Source organism: Pangasianodon hypophthalmus, chromosome 18 (genome assembly GCF_027358585.1).
Source record: "Pangasianodon hypophthalmus isolate fPanHyp1 chromosome 18, fPanHyp1.pri, whole genome shotgun sequence".
Lineage (NCBI taxonomy): Eukaryota > Metazoa > Chordata > Actinopteri > Siluriformes > Pangasiidae > Pangasianodon > Pangasianodon hypophthalmus.
The window spans coordinates 11401852-11422269 of NC_069727.1; the positions used below are offsets into that span (position 1 = coordinate 11401852).

General features: G+C 39.7%; 2 protein-coding genes across 2 annotated transcripts; both read left to right on the plus strand.

The window, feature by feature from the left end:
- Positions 1 to 73: 73 nt before the first annotated feature.
- Positions 74 to 10343, plus strand: nr2c1 (nuclear receptor subfamily 2, group C, member 1). The gene is made up of 14 exons (XM_026923175.3): positions 74 to 224; positions 1972 to 2128; positions 2235 to 2465; positions 2771 to 2849; positions 3359 to 3538; positions 3974 to 4121; positions 5246 to 5342; positions 6050 to 6234; positions 6326 to 6467; positions 6820 to 6941; positions 7173 to 7312; positions 7868 to 8005; positions 8274 to 8379; positions 9776 to 10343. The coding sequence occupies exons 2-14, from the start codon at positions 2075 to 2077 to the stop codon at positions 9948 to 9950; spliced, it is 1797 nt and encodes a 598-aa protein (XP_026778976.1). The 5' UTR covers positions 74 to 224; positions 1972 to 2074; the 3' UTR covers positions 9951 to 10343.
- Positions 10344 to 11674: 1331 nt separating this feature from the next.
- On the plus strand, positions 11675 to 16572 carry ndufa12 (NADH:ubiquinone oxidoreductase subunit A12). Its single transcript, XM_026922731.3, has 4 exons — positions 11675 to 11827; positions 13705 to 13787; positions 15813 to 15900; positions 16293 to 16572. The coding sequence occupies exons 1-4, from the start codon at positions 11739 to 11741 to the stop codon at positions 16471 to 16473; spliced, it is 441 nt and encodes a 146-aa protein (XP_026778532.2). The 5' UTR covers positions 11675 to 11738; the 3' UTR covers positions 16474 to 16572.
- Positions 16573 to 20418: the final 3846 nt, after the last annotated feature.

Below are 20418 nucleotides of genomic sequence, written 5' to 3' on the forward strand. Positions count from 1 at the left end.
TAATATAATCTGAAGAATAAGGAAAATGTTCTGCTCTACACTAATCATGCTCTTGACCACACGTCCTCCATTAACGCCTTCATTCCGCTACACGATTTCTGCGCATGCGCAGTTGCAGTTTTCGCGCGGAAGGGTCGCGAACTCTGACCTCCCCGAGGCGAAGCGATTTCGGAAAAATTGATCAAAAACATCGGATTTTTGGAGATAAAATATCGAGTGACACGGTAAGAGCAATAGTTTTTAAAACGAGAGGTTCGGTTTCAGGCTTGTGGGGCGTGTAGAGTTTTCGCAGAAACCAGTGTTTGCCTGTGATCTGAAAGTGCGCGCGGCTAGCTGGCCTGCTGTAGCTAGTTAGCATGTCAACCACTTCAACTGAACATTTCTCTTTCTTTTCTTCATTTCACTGCATTGCATGTCATTCTTCAGATTATTTAGTAGTTTGGTTCAGAGATTAGCAATCTAGCGCGCGTTAGTTCCAGTGTAATTGTACACAGCTAACGCGGTTTTAGCATCTGTTTGATGGCTAGCTTGGCTAAACTAGCTCCATGCTAGCTCAGCGCGCGCGTTTCCGGTGTTCAGTATTAGTTTATTTAATGCACAAAGTGCGATATGAGCGCTAATATAAACCGCTTAGACTCAGGGCGAGTCAGAGTGTGTGTGTAGCGAGTAGCTGACTCGGTGTGTGTTTGCTAATCCCAGTGGTAGGAAGCGGCGCAGGGACTCGTTATTAGCCCTTTAACCCTTCAATGTTGACCTTTCACCCAACAGGAAAAGCGCTTTCTTTATCTTCCGCTTCACATTTCTGATCAGTTTGACTGAAGTCTTCCACACACCCGGTCTGAGTCCCTGTCAGACACTGGGATTAAATATAGTTATTCAATTAAACATGTCAACTCAGTGCTATGCTAATTAGCCAGCATGCTAATCAAGCTAACTGGGTTGGAGAGCTCCAAAGAAAAAAACAACAAAACCCTCCGTTTCTACACTTCTTCTTCTAGCAGTGATGTTACACCCTGAGTACTGTTAAGCAGATTATTTATTTTATTATAAATATTTATTATTGAACACTCCTAGGAGTTATAGTGAGTTATATTAGTTGTGTGTGTGTGTCAAGCAGGTTCATACTAATAAAAACTCACTAATAATTATAATAACCTTGATAATTGTGGATGGAGATTTCCATCAGTGTAACAAATTGAAAAACAAAAACAACAACAAAATAAAATCCACACTCATTGGCTGTGCTTTTCACAAACAGATCCACTGGTCCAGAGGTTGTTAGGAATGACGGTTCTGTTTTTAAATCCAGATTAAAAATTAACTTTTTCAAATAGACATAGTCCTGTCATTAAACATAACATCTGAGTTTAATCTGCTGAGCTTTTTAAGATAAAACCTGTTTACTAATTACGTAAACATAAACATATGTTGTTATTTATTAATTGCTGTATGAAAATTTTTTCCCCCATTAAAATTCTTTGTTTTCAAGTTTTTTTTTTAAATCCTTATGCATAGTGTTACATGTATGAATATGTATTGTTTTATGTGAAGCACTGTGAGATTATTCAGAAATTTGAATAATAATAACAGTAACGATAATTATAATAATAATTATTATTATTATTAGTAGTAGTAGTATTTTTACTTTATTTATTATTATTATTATCTGTTTCCTCTCATCAGATCAGTGACTACTGATAAGCAAAAATGGATTATTGAATGCTGTTAGGAGCTGTATTAAATTTTTTTTTTAATCAAGCCATTTCTCGATATTGTATATCATTAAAATGAGTATATGTTTGTCCTGTAACTAACACTAGAAACTGTAAGATGAAATGTGGATGTTTATCTTCATAGTTTCCAGATGAGGAAATTCTCTTCTAACTTCCCATTTGGATCGTATGGAGCTTGATTTTGTGTATAAACATTACTGATGATTGTTGATTTAGTAAAACTTGTGTCTTTGTGTAGGTTGTTCGTCGTAGGATTGTGTGTGTGTGTGTGTGTGCGTGTGTGTGTGTGTGTGTGTGTGATGGGGAGTTGCATTTAAGCCTAAGCGGTGTGTGGGGTCGTCATGGCAGGAGAAAGTCCCAGAATTCAGCTGGTGTCAGCAGATGGAGGTCTGCAGGTAATAGACGATACATACTCATTATACTGTACTTTCTGCTACAGTTACTGCTGTCTTAAGCACTAACGTACGTGTGTGTGTGTGTGTGTGTGTGTTTGTGGATCAGATCGTGACAGATCAGCAGCTGGGCCAAAAGCTCCAGATAGTAACGGCGTATGATCAGGCAGGGGCCGGCAAGCAGCAGTTTATATTAGCCAACGTGGATTATCCTAATCAGGACAAACTATTCCTGAAGCATGAGAGCTCACCGGGGAAAGTCATCCTGACTTCAGCTGATGGATCAGCTGTCAATCAACTGCTCTTCACTTCACCTGAGCTGGCAGGTCAGCAGATACAGGTGAGAGGCATAAAACACATACACAGACAAAAGGGGGTGTTACTAAGTACTGACATAGTAGGGTGTCCAAACTTTTGCACATACCACAATTACTATGTTTTTTTTTTTTCTACGTTAATCAAATATGAAGTAACTGTGCATTAAGAGTTGCAAAAAAATGTTAGTTTTTAAAATAGTTTGCTGCAGAGGTTGTTTATGTCTCTTAACTTTCATAATCACCAAAATAAACAATCTGGTGAGGGGTGCCTAAACTTTTGCATACAGCTATATCTGTATCTCTATCTGCATGTGGTGTTCTTCCACAGTTTGTCACCGAGGGAACAGAACAAAGCTCTGTCAAGCCTGTGGTAGAGTATTGTGTGGTGTGTGGAGACAAAGCTTCAGGTAAGTGACAGCACACACACACACACACACACATCCCCTGTGTGTCCAAGAAAATTAATTCATGAGGAAGATTTTGGGAATACTACTACAAATAATAATAGTAGTTATACTGTTATACCACAGCATGGTTATATTCTCGAATCTGATTGGTCAGAAGGTGTGCATTATTTTTGAATAACAGTTCAGAACTATAACATTAATGGTACGTTAATATTAATGTGCTCGTTCTAATACGTCATTGTTTCTATAGTAACAGCTCATACGCAGGGATTTTTTTTACAGTTGATGTGTCGCATGATCCAAGAGTAATAATAAACAGATTTTAAAAGAAAAACATGTTGTTTAACAAAGTAAAACGTGATAGATGATGAAAAAATGATGGACAGTTAAGGTGAAGTGTAAAATTTCACAGCTGTGTTATTGTAGACTCAGAGCTAATCACATGCTAATTATGATTGATCAGAGACTATAGGGGTAACATTTAACGGTTCTCTGTGTTTGTCCTGAAGGTCGTCACTATGGAGCAGTGAGCTGTGAAGGCTGCAAAGGCTTTTTCAAGCGAAGCATCCGCAAGAACCTCGTGTACACATGCCGCGGCTCAGGGGAGTGTGTGATCAATAAGCATCACCGCAACCGCTGCCAGTACTGCAGACTGCAGCGCTGCATGGCCCTCGGCATGAAACAGGACTGTGAGTCTCTCTCTCACACACACACACACAAGCATGTACACATCTCATATTCGTACACTGATTCTCTTCTTGAGAGAGATTTTACCATTACTGACAAACGTGTGTATTCTGAGCCATTTATTAGACACACATGACAAATGGGTTTCCGCTGAACAGATATCTCTCAACTTCCTTTCAATGTGAAACGTCCTTCCAAATACTTGTGACAATGTAACAGCCATATTTAATATTTAAAAATAAAAAAATGTATATGCTTTTATTTACTCAGTGGTATAAAAAATAAAGATAATTGAATAATGGAAAGCAAACATGAATAGTAATTTCTATAACATTCTAGCCTCTTTACAAGAATATCTTAAAGAGTTTACTCCTTTGTTAATTTATTGAAATGTGCTGTGCATTATTATTAACGTTAGTCGTGCATGCGTCTCTCAGCTGTGCAGTGCGAGAGGAAGCCAGTGGAGGTGACGAGGGAAAAGCCAGCCAACTGCGCCCCCTCCATCGAGAAGATCTACATTCGCAAGAACCTCTGCAGCCCCCTGGCCGCCATGCCCACCTTCGTCAACGAGAAAGAGACAGCCAGGTTCGTGTCTAAGGCCGTGTGTGGGCGTTGTGCTCCGACTTTCACATACGTGTCTGCCAAGACTTGCATGTAATGTGAGTGTGTACTCTACGGGCAGTGTCGTATACAACAATGAAAAAGAACATCTGTGTAACTGTACTAGGAAGAATAGTTAAAGAACATACAGGCTGTTAAAAAGAGGTGTTTACATGATCATACAGTAATAATTCCCTTAGCAAAAATAGGCCCGTATTTATTGACAAATAAAATATTTTAAGATAAGGCAAACCTTTATTAATCTCTGCTGGTGAAAGTAAAATGATACAAAGAATAGTAAGGAAGAAAAATTGCTAAATATAAATGTGACACTGGCAGTGTCTTACTGATTAGTATGCAAAAAAATAATAAAAAATGTTTTATTTATTTTATCAAAACAAAATCTTTTAACATTGCACTATATAAAAATTTAACTAGCTATACAATTCGAGCAGGTAAAATCAAGTATTTGTTTCAAATTCTGTTAGTTCCTTGTTGAACATAGAACAAAAGAAAGCTCAACTTCACATTAATATTGTTGAATGTAAAGAAAACATACACTCACTGAACACTTTATTAGGAACACCTGTACAGCTACTCATTCATGCAGTTATCTAGTCAGCCAGTCATGTGGCAGCAGTGCAGTGCATAAAAGCATGCAGATACGGACCAGCAGCTTTGGGTAATGTTCATATCAACTGTAGCATGATGGGCTGGTTTGAGTTTTTACATGACTGCTGATCTCCTGGGACTTTCACACACAACAGTCTCTAGAGTTTACTCACAATGGTGCAGTAAAGAAAAACCAAAATAAGCAGCAGTTCTACAGACAGAAAGGTTGTTGATGAGAGAGGTCACCAGAGAATAGCCAGACTGGTTTTGGATGCACTTCCCTGTTCAACCAATCAGCATGTGCATGACACAGAGCATTGCACATTTGCCTGACCCATAATCGACCCGTAATCTTTTGCAACTATTCAAAAGTATAATTTAAGCTTAAGAGTGTACATGTATGAGATCAAGGCTTTTTTTTTTTTATTTGTGTATGAGAATGTTTTTAATATTTTTTGAGTGTTTTTAACACATGCATGCATATTTACTCTGCACAGGTCTACCAATGTGTTAAACTCCAACATGCTTCTGAACATCCAACAGTCTCTGTCCAAGTTAGACAACACAATCCTCATCCCCTCCTCACCAGACCAGGTGATACATCCACACACATAATAACCATATGCACACACTTTGTGTGTTTTTATGACAAGGTTGCAATAAAAGAGACCATTCTTCACAATACAGCTGGCTGGAAACTTTAGTGTGGGGTTTGTTTGGTGTTAATAAACCATGTAGAAATGGAGATGTAGTAAGTTAAAGTTGATATAAAAATTATCTCATGTTTGTTTTGATGGTGAAACTGGCAAAGGACTGGCAATTATTGGAATATATTTGTCATTATTTGTTGTATAAACAAATGAAAAGAAATCATCAGACTTTTCTTAATCTGATTTTTTTTTTGGTGTGTGTGTGTTCTAGCAAAAAGATACCAGACTGAAACAAACAGGTTTTATATATAGGCAAAATCAAAAGCATACAAAAAATGGCCAAAATAGCCTCAGACCCTCAAGGGTTAAAGAAATTATGCAGTTTCATTTTGGCTGAATATTCCTTTAAGTCATAAAAGAATGCTGGAATTGAACATAACAGAGTGCTTCAGTATGATTCATTGATATTCTATAGTCCCTAATCTATAAACAGAGAAATGGGTTTCACGATGCAACAAACCTCTTAGTTAGTTTTCTTTCTCAGTGCTTTGTATGTGAAAAAAATGCCACTATACTGTACAATCGTGCAAATTGTGTATCTTTAGTGTAATGAATGTACAAGCTGATGTGCCTCTTTGGGTCCTCGTGCAGAATGATGAATCTCAGGGCGATCTCAGTACGTTGGCTAACGTGGTCACGTCTCTGGCCCACATGAGCAAGAGCCGTGAGGCGACGGACAGCAGCGCCGACCAATCAGGACTGGAGAGCATGAGCACTGAGGGTGGCTCTGTGACCGATGTCCAACCAGACGAGCAGAATTCCAGTGACATCACTCAGTAAGAGCACAGACGCGTCTTTCTCTATAATGGAGGGACAGAAAACCTGAGCAGCGTGGTGTTAGTAACCCGTGTGTGTGTGTCTGTACAGAGCCTTTGACTCATTGGCCAAAGTTCTGCAGCCAGAGGATGGGAACTGTTATGCTGTAGAAGGGAGTGTTTCAGAGGAGCAGAACACCACCATGCTGGAGCTGGAAGGGCCACTGCTTTCTGACATGCACGTGCCTTTTAAGGTCAGAGGTCACCACACAGCCCACTCTCTGTCATATAACCAGAAACAAAGCTGGAACTGGACTGTGAGAGTTTGTTTTACAGGCAGTTTGAAAAGATGACCCTTTACTTTTCAGGACATTTTTAGGAGACTGGGCCAAGCCCACTGAATGTGATGTAAACCTCGTGTTACCATAACGATATAATAGATAGTATTTTCATTAATAGTAAAATGACTTAAGCTACCTTGATTAACCTGAGACTCAAACATGTAAATTTCACAATAAAAATACTGAACTAGGATTTAAAATAAAGCCTATGTCACTAATCATTACTAATGGAAAGGTGTGTGTGTGTGTGCGCGCGCACGTGTAGCTGATGATGCCCTTGCCTGTGCCGGAGTTTCTTAATTTGAACTACATCTGTGAGTCGGCATCTCGCCTCCTGTTCCTTTCCATGCACTGGGCGCGCTCCATTCCCGCTTTCCAGGCTCTCGGGTGAGTGTAAGAGTGTGTGTGTGTGTGTCTGTGTGTGTGTGTGTTCTCTCCAGGTTCCACCCAGCCTACTCTTTCTTCTGTCTTTTCAACTCTCTGTACGTTTATTTTCTCTCATCCCTTGATTGTCTGGAATTATTTGTCCCTTAATCTTATCTTCTTTAGTTCATCTGTTTGCTCTGACTCTTTCTTCCCCTTCCATCTCTCTCTTTCTCTCTCTCTCTCTCTCTGCAGGACAGAGAATGGGATCACTCTGATAAAGGCGTGTTGGAATGAGCTGTTTGCTCTGGGCTTGGCTCAGTGTGCTCAGGTCATGAACGTGGAGATGATCCTCACTGCCATAGTCAGCCACCTGCAGAGCAGTCTGGAGGAAGGTAAGAGGTCACATTTCAGTGCAGCGTGCGGTTGGCAGATTATTTTAACTCCACACATTGTTTGACAGTGCAGTGTTTAATTAGTGCAGATAGTGCAGTGCTTTAATTTAGCTCTAAAAAACCTTCCACAATCATTGGAGGTGATCTAGAAGCAGACACAAGTCATTTGACATTTTGAGGGAATGTTACAGAAAACAAGAGATGGATGCATAATGTGTTCATGCACATGAACTAGTGGAGTAAACAGAACGTCAGATTTAACGTGCCACAGTGTGTTACTATGTATAATGGAGTACTGTTTAGAGCAATAGTACATCGTTTGGGACATGACCTGTGTGACTTACATAAAATCTGTACTTGTGAACATTGTGTTAAAATAAAGAACATTTTGTTACTAATGAACTGAAGAATGAATTTAGTATTACCAAAGTATTTAAAAAAAAAAAAGCCTTTACTTAACATGTGATCATTTAATAAAATGTGTTGAGCCAGCGACATCTCGTGTAGTCCCGGTAATCCATTTTGAAGGAATGTGTGTTTGTGTATGTGTGTTAGAGAAACTTTCGGCGGAGAGAGTAAAGCAAGTGATGGAGCACATCTGGCGAATGCAGGAGTTTTGCAACAGCATGAATCGTGTGAGCCCTGATGCCTATGAGTACGCCTACCTCAAAGCCACGGTCCTCTTCAGCCCAGGTAACAGAGCGCTTCACGCTAAATCTGTATCATTCTTCTTCGTGGCAGACAGTTTTTTATCTTGCTAACGTAGTTCACACTAACTTTATCAGTGCAAATGTACGTGAAGAACACGTAGGAGCATGTGGAGTTATTGGATATTTTGATGATTTTAAGATCAGCTTATGAGAGCCAGCCTTAAACATGAAGCATCAATGAAAGGTCAAGGAGAGAAAAAGGACAGAGAATGAGATGAAGAGCTGATTGATTGTGTGTTTGTGTGTGGTAGATTATGCTGGAGTGGACAGCACTCTTCAGATTGAGCGCTTCCAGGAGAAAGCTTACATGGAGCTGCAGGACTACGTCAGCAGGGTGTACCCAGAGGATACTTATCGGTAACTTACATATTCTGTACTTGTACAGGGCCTTGCATAGGTATTCACCCGCTCTTGAACTTTTCCACATTATGTAGTGTTTCAACCTGGAAATGAAATGGGATCATATGTGAGTGTATGTCATGAGTGTATACAAATTAACCAATAGGAGGAAAAATCTATATTGTTTGCAAAATTATTTACAAATAAAAATGTACAGATTTATTTAAATTAGTTTAATTAGTTTTGAGAACACATTTCATCAAACGGCATCATGAAGACCAAGGAGCTATCAAATCAAGTCTGGGACGAAGCTGTGGAACAGTATCAATCAGTGTTTGGTTATTTAAATTCCAAACTTTAAACATCCTATCGAGCACCATTAAACCCAGTAATAAAAATGAGAATGAATATGTCACAACTGCAGCTCCTAGAGGCAGTCATCCACCAAATGTCAGTGACCAGGTAAGCAGGTCATTAGTCAGAGAAGCAGAAACTCTGAAGGAGCTGGAGAGATCCACAGTTCACACAGGAGAAGCTGTCTACAGGACAACCAAAGCCTGGATGCTCCACAAAGTTAGGCTTTTAGCAAGAGAGAAGTGAAGTCCCATTTTGGAGTTTGCAGAAAGGAATGTGGAAAAAGGCTCTCTGACATGAAGAGACCAAAACTATCTTTTTTGGCGTTGGCACAAACATTGTGTTTAGTAGAAACCCAACACTACTCATCGCCCTGAGAGCATCATCCTCACAGTGAAGCATGAGGTTGGTAGCATTGTGTTGGGGGGATGCTTTTCATCAGCCTGGGAGACTGGTCACCTCAACTGGAGCGTCACCTTCCAACAGGACAAGGACCCTAAGGATACTGTTAAAACTACACTGGAGTGGTCAAAAACCAAGAATCTGAATGTGTTAGAATGGGCCAGTCAAAGCCCTGACCTCAATCTGTTTGAGAATTTATGGTAAGAAAATTGCTGTTCATTAATGGTCTCCTTTCAGTCTGATAGAAACATATCCCAGAAGACCTGCAGCTGTACTTGCAGCCAAACGTGGTTTTACCAAGTACTGCCTGAGGGGGGTGAATACATATGAAACCAAAAATGTATGTTTTAACTGACTTCACAATAAAAAAAATATTTGAACCTCCAAATGTGACATTCTATAAATCAAATGGTAAAGATCCTTATTAAAATGATTTCAGTTCCAGATTGTAACACTGCAAAATGTACAAAGGCTTGAGGGGGTGAATACTTATGGAAAGCATGATACCGTGTTTTGTCAATATTCTTTTCCATATAAAATGTGTGGGGTGTGAGGTCTGAGATAAACATTTAAGTGTCTCCAACCCCAACCTCCCCTGCCATCCTCACTGACACTCTCTCTCTCTCTCTCTCTCTCTCTCACTCTCTCGCTCTCTCAGGCTGTCGAAGTTGCTGCTACGTTTGCCTGCTCTGCGTCTAATGAGCGCTTCCGTGACCGAGGAGCTGTTCTTCGCCGGCCTCATCGGGAATGTCCAAATCGACAGCATCATTCCCTACATCCTCAAAATGGACTCCACCGACTACAACAGCCAATCAGCCGGCACCACAGAGTGACTCGAGCCCCATCCACAAACTCCAATCAGCCTCAGGGCCACAGTGCCTGCTGACTGACCGCACCATCATCTCGCTGCCCTAAAAGTGACCTTTTGACTTTGATGTATAAAAGAAGCAGCCAATAAGACATGGCCTTTAGACAGTGCATGGATGTAGAAGGTCAGTGTTTTACAAGCTGGCGCATGATGAAGACTGAGGATGTTGTCATTTGTATGGATTGCAGCTGCACTTTGCTTCAGATGATGGATTTGGGGAACCGGAGTGCTTGATTTGGACAGGTTCAGTTATTTGGTTGTAAATGTGTGAACTGTGAAGGGACGTAATTGAAGCTTTATCTTGCTGTATGTACATGAATTGTGTATATAAATGTAATAAATGTCACTCTTATACAGAGATATTTATGCTCTTGCTGTCATTGCAGTATAATCACACTAAAATATGAAGAAAAAAAAAAAGAAACCCCCTCCTCTGAGAAATTATCTAAGATATCATGCCTAAAATAGTGGCACTGTGCTGCTATTGATGAAACATGCCTTGCTGAATCATTTGTGCGTCTGGGCGAAAGGTTCAGTTAAGGAATAAAACACGATGTGCTGTGCTGTTGTAGGAAATAATCAACAACCGAGTTTTCCAATAACAGCATCTCCTAAAGTGTTTTATTCCTCTCGTACCACAGCAGTTTACTAGCATTTACAATTTTTTATTTATGTCAGAACAACATATCATGTTTTTAACCATTTATAATTACATTTAATGTGGACTGTCCATAAACTGTCAAACAGTTTTTTCCTCACCAGCCTCTTCTTTATTTCTCACTTGAAGTTAATAAGCAAAAAAACATGTAAAAGAGAAACTGGAAAGTGCGAAGTCCTCTTACTGACAGTTACAAAGCGCTGACCCACAAGACTCTTGTAAATGTTAAATAAACGTCTACTTACAGCAAACTTCACCATATCAACGATTATGCTTTTCTTTATTAAATAAGTTGTTACTATAGAAACGATAATGTATTAGAAGGAGCACATTAATATAAACCTGTGATTTGCCTTGTAGTCTGAACTACTGTCAGAGCTGGTGTTACAGAAAATTAATCAACACCTTCTGACCAATCAGATTCAGGATTTCAGCAGCGATATGGTGTAAAATAAATAATAAAGCTAATTTTATTACTAATAATAAAATTTACTAATTTTAGTAATCTCTAGTTATGTTTTATTAAGATTTTATTTGCTAAATGGATATTCTGGTTCAATTAAACTATGTAATTATATTTCTACAGACCATCGTAATTTCAGTTCACAAGCAAACTAAACATATGGTTTAAGGATAAGCAACCAAAAACACCTGTTTTAAGAGCTTAAAACGCACACACACACACACACACACACACACACACACACACACAGGATCGGAACTAAATACAACAGCCGTGTACCATGCGGAACGATATTTGTGTAGGACAAGTCCCGCCTCCTGTACACTGATTGGCTAGTCGTTCATACTGACAGCTGAGAACTCGTTAATATCAGAGTAGCGACCAATAGAATACAGCGGAACTTTAGAGCGGAACATCATATACATTATAACTAGCGCATTTTATTCTAATAACATTTTGTAATAACATAACAGTTTATACTATTTCGCTGCCCAAACTGCAGACTGATGGTGAGTGTAACCAATCAAAGCCCAGGAGATGGGCTCGTACTAGCCAATCCCAGCACAGTGAGCGGCATATTATTAGCCAATCAGCGCGCAGGAGGCGGGGTTTGTTGCAGTAGCCCGTCTACTATGGCGGAGTATGTTCACTTAGTCCGCAGGGCCGTTGGCCAAATCACGGGTCACGGTGGGGTTAAGGGCTTTCTCCTGCAGTTGTTCAGGTGTGTATGAAAACAGTAGCGTGCTGTGAATATGTGGAGAAAAAACTGGAGATTTAGAGTAGAAAAATTAGGAGAATAAAATCAGTAAACTGGAATGACCTCTGTGTTCAGAGTAGCATAGATGCTAGTTGGCTACGAGCTAAATAGCTAATGTAGAGTAAGTCTTCATTACTGCTCTGTGTGTTTACATATGGCATCTTTACATCGAGACTAAAGAAGGTTAAACATGAGCTAACTTGACTAAGACGTGGATAAATTTGACAGTGAGAAGTGATCGGGTTTTTGTATTTTGTTTTGTGCATGCACTTAAAGAGGAAATGGCTGGATCTGTTAATAACCCAGTGCTGATTTATATTTATTACTGTGCTCTTATACTCAGTGATGATGTTAGTAATCTACACTGTATGGCCAAGCGTATGTGCACACCTGACCATCACACCTATAAGCTTGTTGGACATCCCTTTCCAAAATCATGAGCATTAATACAGATTAATCCTCCCCTTGCCTCTGTAACATTCTCTACTCTTCTGGGAAATCTCTCACAAGATTCTGGAGTGTATCTGTGGGAATTTGTGTCCATTCACTCAAAAGAGCATTAGTGAGGTCAGGCACTGATGTTGGACGAGAAGACCTGGCTCACAATCGACACTCCAGTTCATCCCATAAGTGTTTATTGGGGTTGAGGTCAGGGCTCTGTGCAGGACACTCAAGTTCCTCCACACCAAACCACGTCTTTATGGACTGCATGCACAGTCATGCTGGAACAGGAAAGGCCTTCCCCAAAGTGTTGGCACAAAGTTGGAAGCATACAGTTGTCTAAAAGGTCTGTGTATGCTGTCGCATTAACATTAAGATTTACTGTCCCTTCACTGGAACTAAGGAGCCTAAACCCTGAAAAACAGCCCGAGACGCAGATCCCTCCTCCAACAATCTTAAGCGCACTATGCATTCCAGTAGGTAGAAATCTCCTGGCATCGGCTAAACCCAGATTCATCAATCAGACTGCCAGAAGTGTGATTCGTCACTCCTGAGAACACGTTTCCACTGCTCCGGAGTCCAGTGGCAGAGTGCTTTCCACCGCTCTGCATTTTCCACCGCTCTGCCCTTTACCACAGTCTGCATTTTCCACCGCTCTGCCCTTTACCCCAGTCTGCACTTTACCACCGCTCTGCACTTTACCACCGCTCTGCACTTTACCACCGCTCTGCACTTTACCACTGCTCTGCCCTTTCCCACAGTCTGCCCTTTCCACCGCTCTGCCCTTTCCACCGCTCCAGCCGACGCTTGGCATTGCACATAGGCTCGGCCACGGAAACCCATTTCATAACGGACAGTTTGTGCGCTGATGTTGCTTCCAGAGGCAGTCTGGAACTCTAGTGAGTGATACAACAGAGGATAGGAGATTTGTACGTGCTACACTCTTCAGCACCCAGCGGCCACGCTCAGTGAGTGTGTGTGGTCTACACCTTCGTGGCTGAGCTGCTGTTGCTCAGAGACGCTTCTTTTTCTCAGTAAAAGCACTTACAGTTGGCCGGGGCAGATCTAGCAGGGCAGGAATTTCACAAACTGATTTGTGACAAAGGTGGTATCTTTCGACAGTGCCACGTTTAAAGTCGCTGAGCTCTTCAGTACAATACTGTCTACTGCAAGTGTTTGTCAATGGAGACTGCATGTCTATGTGCTTGATTTGCTGCATGTGTTAGCATTGGGTGTGGCTGAAACACCTGAACTCAAGGGCTGTCCACATACTTTTGGTCAAATAGTGTATTAATTATATTGTGTGTTGCTAAAATGAACATCTGTTTATGTACTCAGCCAGCAAGAGCTCATACAGTCTGGCTGTAGATTTTTTTTTTTTTTCCTTTTCTTTTTGACAGGGCTAATGATGTGAAGACAGGAGCGCTGGTCGGGATCGACAAATACGGCAACAAGTACTATGAGGACAAGCTGTATTTCTTTGGTAAGTTCTGAGGAGCTTTACAGGGCTGTGCTTAAGTATTTCCCCTTGAACTTTCCCTTTTTTTGTAGTGTTAAAACCTGGATGAACCGATGTCATGAATCTAAATAGTCAAAATACTCCATAATAGTGAATATTACATAGCATAAAAAAATTATTTACAGATTATGTTGGCATGCTACATAAGACTTGCAACTGTAGTTGCAGCCAAAGCTTCCATTGACCCAGGGGCTAAATACTAATGCACTGAACACATTCTGCTTTTCTGTTTCATAAAGAAAAGAATTGCACCTTCAAACATTAGACAAATTGTGTAAATTAAATGCTAAAATCCCAACTAAGTCCATTTCAGTTCTGATTCTAATACTATAAACTGTGGAAACGTTCAGGGGGTGAATATTTATGCACAACAGTGTAGTAACTGTTGTCTACCAAGCAGTCAAGAGTACTGATTATCTGCGGGAGATGTGTTAGGAGCTGGGATTGAGGTACCTGAGGACTGGACTGAGAAACACAGATCAGTGATAAGTGATGCAGGTTGTTCCTCTAGCACATTTGCCCAGCGTTGGTGATTTTTCTGCTCTAACACACCAGTTAATCACCAGCATCAGTACACACCTTAGATTAGAAAATCACCAACCGCACTCACTGCCACACACACTGGGGCTCAGTGGTGTTTGGCAAATTGAAAGCACTTGTTGTGTTTAACTTGAATGTTTATGTGCAGAAATCTAAAAAGCGAGAATACATGAGCGGGAATACAAAAGTTTTGTGAAAGCCGTAACATAAATACAAAGAGAATCGGCTTTAGTTTTGAGAGAACACCAGGTCTGTGGTTTTTTATATATTACAGTGTATGTTTGTGGAGTAAAGCGATGAACACTACATTAAAGGTATTACAAATTCAGATTTAACTGCTTAGCCTATTTAAAAAAAAAAAAAAAAAAAAAATGCACCATATCTCCCATCGTAACCCAAACAGGAGAAAACGCAATTCTCACATAAGTCACTACACTCGCACAGAGCTGAAATCTACACTGCGTGTTAGCGGCGTAATGATTGAGCGATTTGGAACGATGCAACGATTTAAATGAATCAAGGTAACAATCCTAAATCGATTACTATTGATTATAAATCAATTATCAAACAAGGACAGATGACTGGTGCGTATAAAAAAAAAAACTAATAATAAAAAAAAAAAAAAAAATCATATTTTTAAACTGATGTGTAAATAAGCTAGCGAGTGATTTGTCTGTAACTCTGATGCTTTTTTAAAACAGTCCTTCTCTACATCATTACCAGTCGTAAATTAACGCTAGGCCTACTCCAGATTCAGAACAAAGTTGAAATCGAATCGTTATTGTATCATTGCAGATTCAGTGATATCATCAAATATCAAATCTCTGCCTTATGAATTGAAATCGCATCCTATCCTATCCTGTCGTATCGTGTAGAAGCCTGAGGTTTACACTCCTAGTGCGTATCAGCTGCTGAATCTGCAGCAGACTTGATTGGTTCATGATGCCCTTATTTGTCACTGGTGGCCATCTTTCAAAAATAGAGAGAGAGAGATGACAAAAGCAAAACACTGGCATATATCCAGCGATGTAGTTAAATGTGTTTTGTGTGTTGCAGTAGAAAATTCGACACTATCTTATCTCAAAACTCCTTATTTCCAGAAATTGCTTTGTGGCTGTGATGTTTCTACAATGAGATGTTGATTTCATTATGGTTTGGATTTTTCTGACACCCCATCACAATTTGTACGGAAAATAAAAAATCAGCTAAAACAGCATGTGGAATGGAGATATTTTCAGTACATTCGTTACTTCCACCCAGTGTGTCAGGTTGTTTAAGCGGTTGAGTAGAACGCCTCAGCGCACACACTGTGGTGTAAATTCATTTTGTTTCTGTGTACATTACTTACAACATTATATGGATGTTCTATAATTAGTGAATCTGCATTTTGTATGAATGTAATTCATGACTGAGTATTAACCGGCGCTTCTTTTGGCGTCTCTCTCGCAGGCCGGCACCGATGGGTCATTTACACCACAGAGATGAACGGCAAGAGAACACTGTGGGACGTTGACGGCAGCATGGTGCCTGCAGAATGGTAACGTGCCACAAATCTCTCCATCTGCATCATCCAGCATTAAAAAAATAAGCTGTTAATAAGAAAAGTTCTGTTTTGAATGTAGCCTCGTTCAGTAGCTGTCACTTTGACGACAGTGCCATTGGGCTACATTTGTATAAGAAAGTGAGAAGCAGTTCAACTTTCACATATAACTTCATTTTGCTGTATCGATTGTGGATATGCAATATGTGGAGATTTCTTCTGTCGTTCTTTGTATTGACTGTTGTTTGGGGTGTGAGAATTTATGCCATTGTTTAATGGTTCAATAAACGGCACAGTACAAAAAAACCATCACGACCTCTTCACTCAGGATTTTTGGCATCAATACTTACTCAGCTGAACAAATGTGCTAATCTGAATGTGTTTCTCAGGCACCGGTGGCTGCACTGCATGACTGACGACCCTCCCACCACACATCCTCCAGAGCCCAAGAAGTTTCTGGCGGAAATCCACCAGATCAACGTGAGCGGAACCTCAGATTGTTACGTCCCGTATTCCACCACTCCTAAGAAAATCCACGAGTGGGTACCGCCTAAAGTTGGACAGCAGTGACGCCAGTCTCAATAAAACACGTCATTATCTGTCTGAATCTTAATCTTGTAAATTATAGCTGGGATTTATAACTGTAAATGATTAAATCTACAAAACCTCCCTGTGTGTGTTGGTCTGTTCCATTTCATCAGAAAGCATATTTCAACCTAAGACATTTCCTTTGTACTATTTTATATTGATTAATTTTTTTTTCTTGTTGACACAACTCCAGCTCTGATGACATTTGTGTTTTTAAGTGGAATAGCTGAGAGTTGCTGAGTTCCTGTGTTTCCTTTCCTGACTACAGCTACAGTTACTACTGAAGAAACCTCAGCTACTTTGTGAATTTATTTAAAGCTTTTATTTTTCAAACACAGTAAGATTTTTAAGTAGTGCATTTTTCTACAGAAGAGCTAAGTACCTGAGTTTTCCAGTAATGTCTAACAGGGATGGAGACACTCCGAGGATCTTGGTCCTCTCCATTATACAGAACATTGTAAGCTCCTTTATATTGTTAGATTTGTCTGTGTGGACTTCCCTCTTCAGTTAAGCCCATGGCTTTTTCGTAGGGTTCACATCCAGAGACTGAGATGATCATGGCAAAGCACTGATTTTGTGTCTCTAAATATTTATGGATTGATTTGGTAGTATATTTGGCACATAATGTTGAAAGCTCTGTCTATGGCCAAGTCTGGGAGAGGCAACCAGGTTTTTGGCAGAGATAACCTGGTACTCGGAGTTTTGTCAAAAATGGCATACGTATAATTCTTCTTGTGTTTGAAAAAAAAAGTCATTAAAACTATACAGTGTTGTTCTGTCAGTGTTTTCACTCAAAATATCACTTACTCCATGCTGTTCTTTTGATGTATTCATTTTCATGAAGGTTGCCAATAATTCTGGAGGGCACTGTGGGTGAATAATTAGATAGACAGATATCCAGATGTGAGAAATGAAAGGAGACAAACCAACATAATGTCTCTTGGTATGATGGTGAGCCACCATGCACCACCAGAAGAGCTTCCTTGGCATAACAAATCTCTGGAACTGTACTGAAGAGATGAACACCATTCTTCCCAAAAATAAATAAATGAATAAATAAATAAAATCCATCAGCTGGTGTTTAGATGATGGTGATAGAGAACGCTGTCTAACATGTTGGTCCAAAATCTTCCACAGGTGTTCTGATGAAAATCTGATGACTGTGTATGATTTACATCATTTGTATACTCATCAGGATAGAAATATGAAGGAGATAAAGATAAAGGTGATCGTCAGAATAACTATTGATTTGCAGTGACTCTTCACTCTCAGGACAAGCTGACCCAAATCAGAGCCAAGTGGTTCATGATGTAGTTCAATTCATTCCTTCGGGTTCTGAAGTGTAGAAGAATTCTCTTTCACCTCATTGCTTCCATAGCAACAACTAGCAATGTGAATGGAGATGTCATTAATGATATGTCTCACCACTGGGTAGGAGAAATCCTTCATTCTTCTCTTGGTCATGACTAAAAGCCTTTGGTGCTTGTCATTTTAGTGTTAATCAATTTGAATGATTCAGCTGAATGATCCTGGAGAGTGTATATTAAGAGGAGGATTAAAATAGAAGGCCATGAGAGTGGTGTGATCTTGCAGGGTTCAGTGCAGACTGAGCTTGGAATTGTTCTTCCTGTTGAGGGCAGTGTTCCTCAAATTTTGGCATTTCTCTGACTCAGTTTGGCAAATTGCTGAATGGTGGTCATACATTTTAAGCGAAAGATTAAGCAAAAACAACTGTAGCTCTAGGGCAAAACCAAAGAAACAAACTTTGGACACCAATCTTAGTTGAGTAACTACTTTAAGGTTAAAGGGAATACTGTGTAATTTATGATTTTTTTTCCTGTGGATTTTTAGAAGGTTTATGGTAGAGGGTCAGCAGCATTATGGTCCACGTGAGTGAATGAGGGAGAGTAAAAAGAAAAAAAAAAGCTTTAATTCCCTGTGCATAGCATTTTGGCTTAGGCATGTCCATTCTCTTATTCTGATTCCCTGTTGAAAAAAACAATAGAAACCATCACAGAAGTTGTAATGGATTTCATTATAAATATAATTACAAATGATTAGCTAAGCATTAAAACCATTACCATTGCCATTATTGGTCCTTCATGGTATCCACTAGACATAACTTGCCACCAATAAAGACCTACAGAAACCATTACATTTTCCATTAAAACCAATACAATTCTAATTATAACCATTAAAACTTTTATAAATTCTATTAGGGTTCTGTTGTTTTTTTCAGCAGGTTTATTAGGTCTGTCTGTTTTATTGGCGCTCTTCTGCTTTGCATCTTTTACTCTCACACTGTGTTAAATGGCCGTCTGAGGTCATCAATTATGGATACACACACACCACAGCATGGTACAGTCACCACACTGAGCGGCAAGGTTTAACTTTTCAAGCCCTTTCACAAGCAGAGGAATAATATCAGTGCACTGTTCGATTATACAAGCGAATGCCTGGCCTATTCCTGGTGTTGTTTTTATGATAGCATTAAGCTAACTAATAGCATATTAGTGCAAATGGGGCCATCTGCCCTCATTTCCAGACACCGCTTAGCGTAAATATAGCATATGTTCTAATTAGGTCTCTCTCTCTCTCTCTCTCTCATACACACTTACTCATTCCTTTAAACACTCTTCCAGTTTCCAGGATACATAGCATACACGCTTACTGTACTTCCTGTGTGTTTGTGGGTATTTTAAATGAATAGTTAGGAGAAAAAGAAAATTTACACAATTCCCTTAAACTACCTTTCATGCTAATAGCTAGCTCTCACAATATAAACTGATAAGATAAATGTAAAAATATTACTAACTTCTTGCTGTTAACAAATGTCTAAAAGTGGATTATTTTGGATGTTTATGGAACCAAGAGCAACGGCACCACAAGTAAAAAAAAAAAAATACAAAGAATGGTATGAAGTAGAGGCTCAGGCTGATTTCTTTCTAGCCCAGACAGTAGAGTTATGCAGCCTATCAGTGACAGTCGAGTGAAATGCCTCCTAGATTTTCTTGTGCTTCCCTGATGCATCCTGAACACGTTAGCAGTAATGGAGAAGATGCATGTGAGATGCAGCTGTGAGTGTAAGAAATGAGAACGAAGTGGATTATTTACGCTATCCTTTTTTTGTAATAAAATTGCCTTTGGAGGAAAAACTAGTAACAGGAGGAAAATACTAGTAGAGAGAGTAAGCACACTTTGTCCAATCAAAATACAACTGACACAAAAGAACAATTGACACAACCGTAAGTTTAATTTTTTTTTTTTTTAATGAAATGGCTATTTTCACTTTTACCATGTTTGGTATTCTAAGGAAACCCTGTATGAATCCAGTAGGGGATGTATGACTACTAAGTAATTCAAAAAATAGTCAACTAGTCATCTTTTCCATAGTTAATGATGGATGGAGGACTAGATGTCTACAGCAGCGTCTGAAAACGAGTCTGGATGGGTCTCTTTGAGCTAGCATGCGTTGCCAGATTGACTCTAAACTGGGTGAGTGTTACAGGATAGTGATGTGCAACCCGCGGCTCTGCAAGCTCTCTTTCACACAGCACAGGTCACAAAGTAATTCATTATGCCGCAGTGCAAAACGAACAAAACAAAAATAACTGTGGGAGGAATTCCTTCAGGAGCGCACACACCTCTCCACTTTATGCAAAGTGGTATAAAAGTGTTCATGCATCATTAAAGCAAATAAAGGCTTTTCGCAGCATAGTTTTGTGCAGTTGACTATAGAGGTAGCTTCTTCATCTAGTCTGAAATATTTTCAGCCTAATAAAGTACATTTAGCCTGTTTTCTTTACCATCTGCCTCACTTCCACCATCCGAATTTTTGACAGCTCTCCATAACGGCAACTAGTGAACGCTCACTATTATGTGGAACCCCAAGAACCCAGTAGAGCATCAACAACTTCAAACACTTAA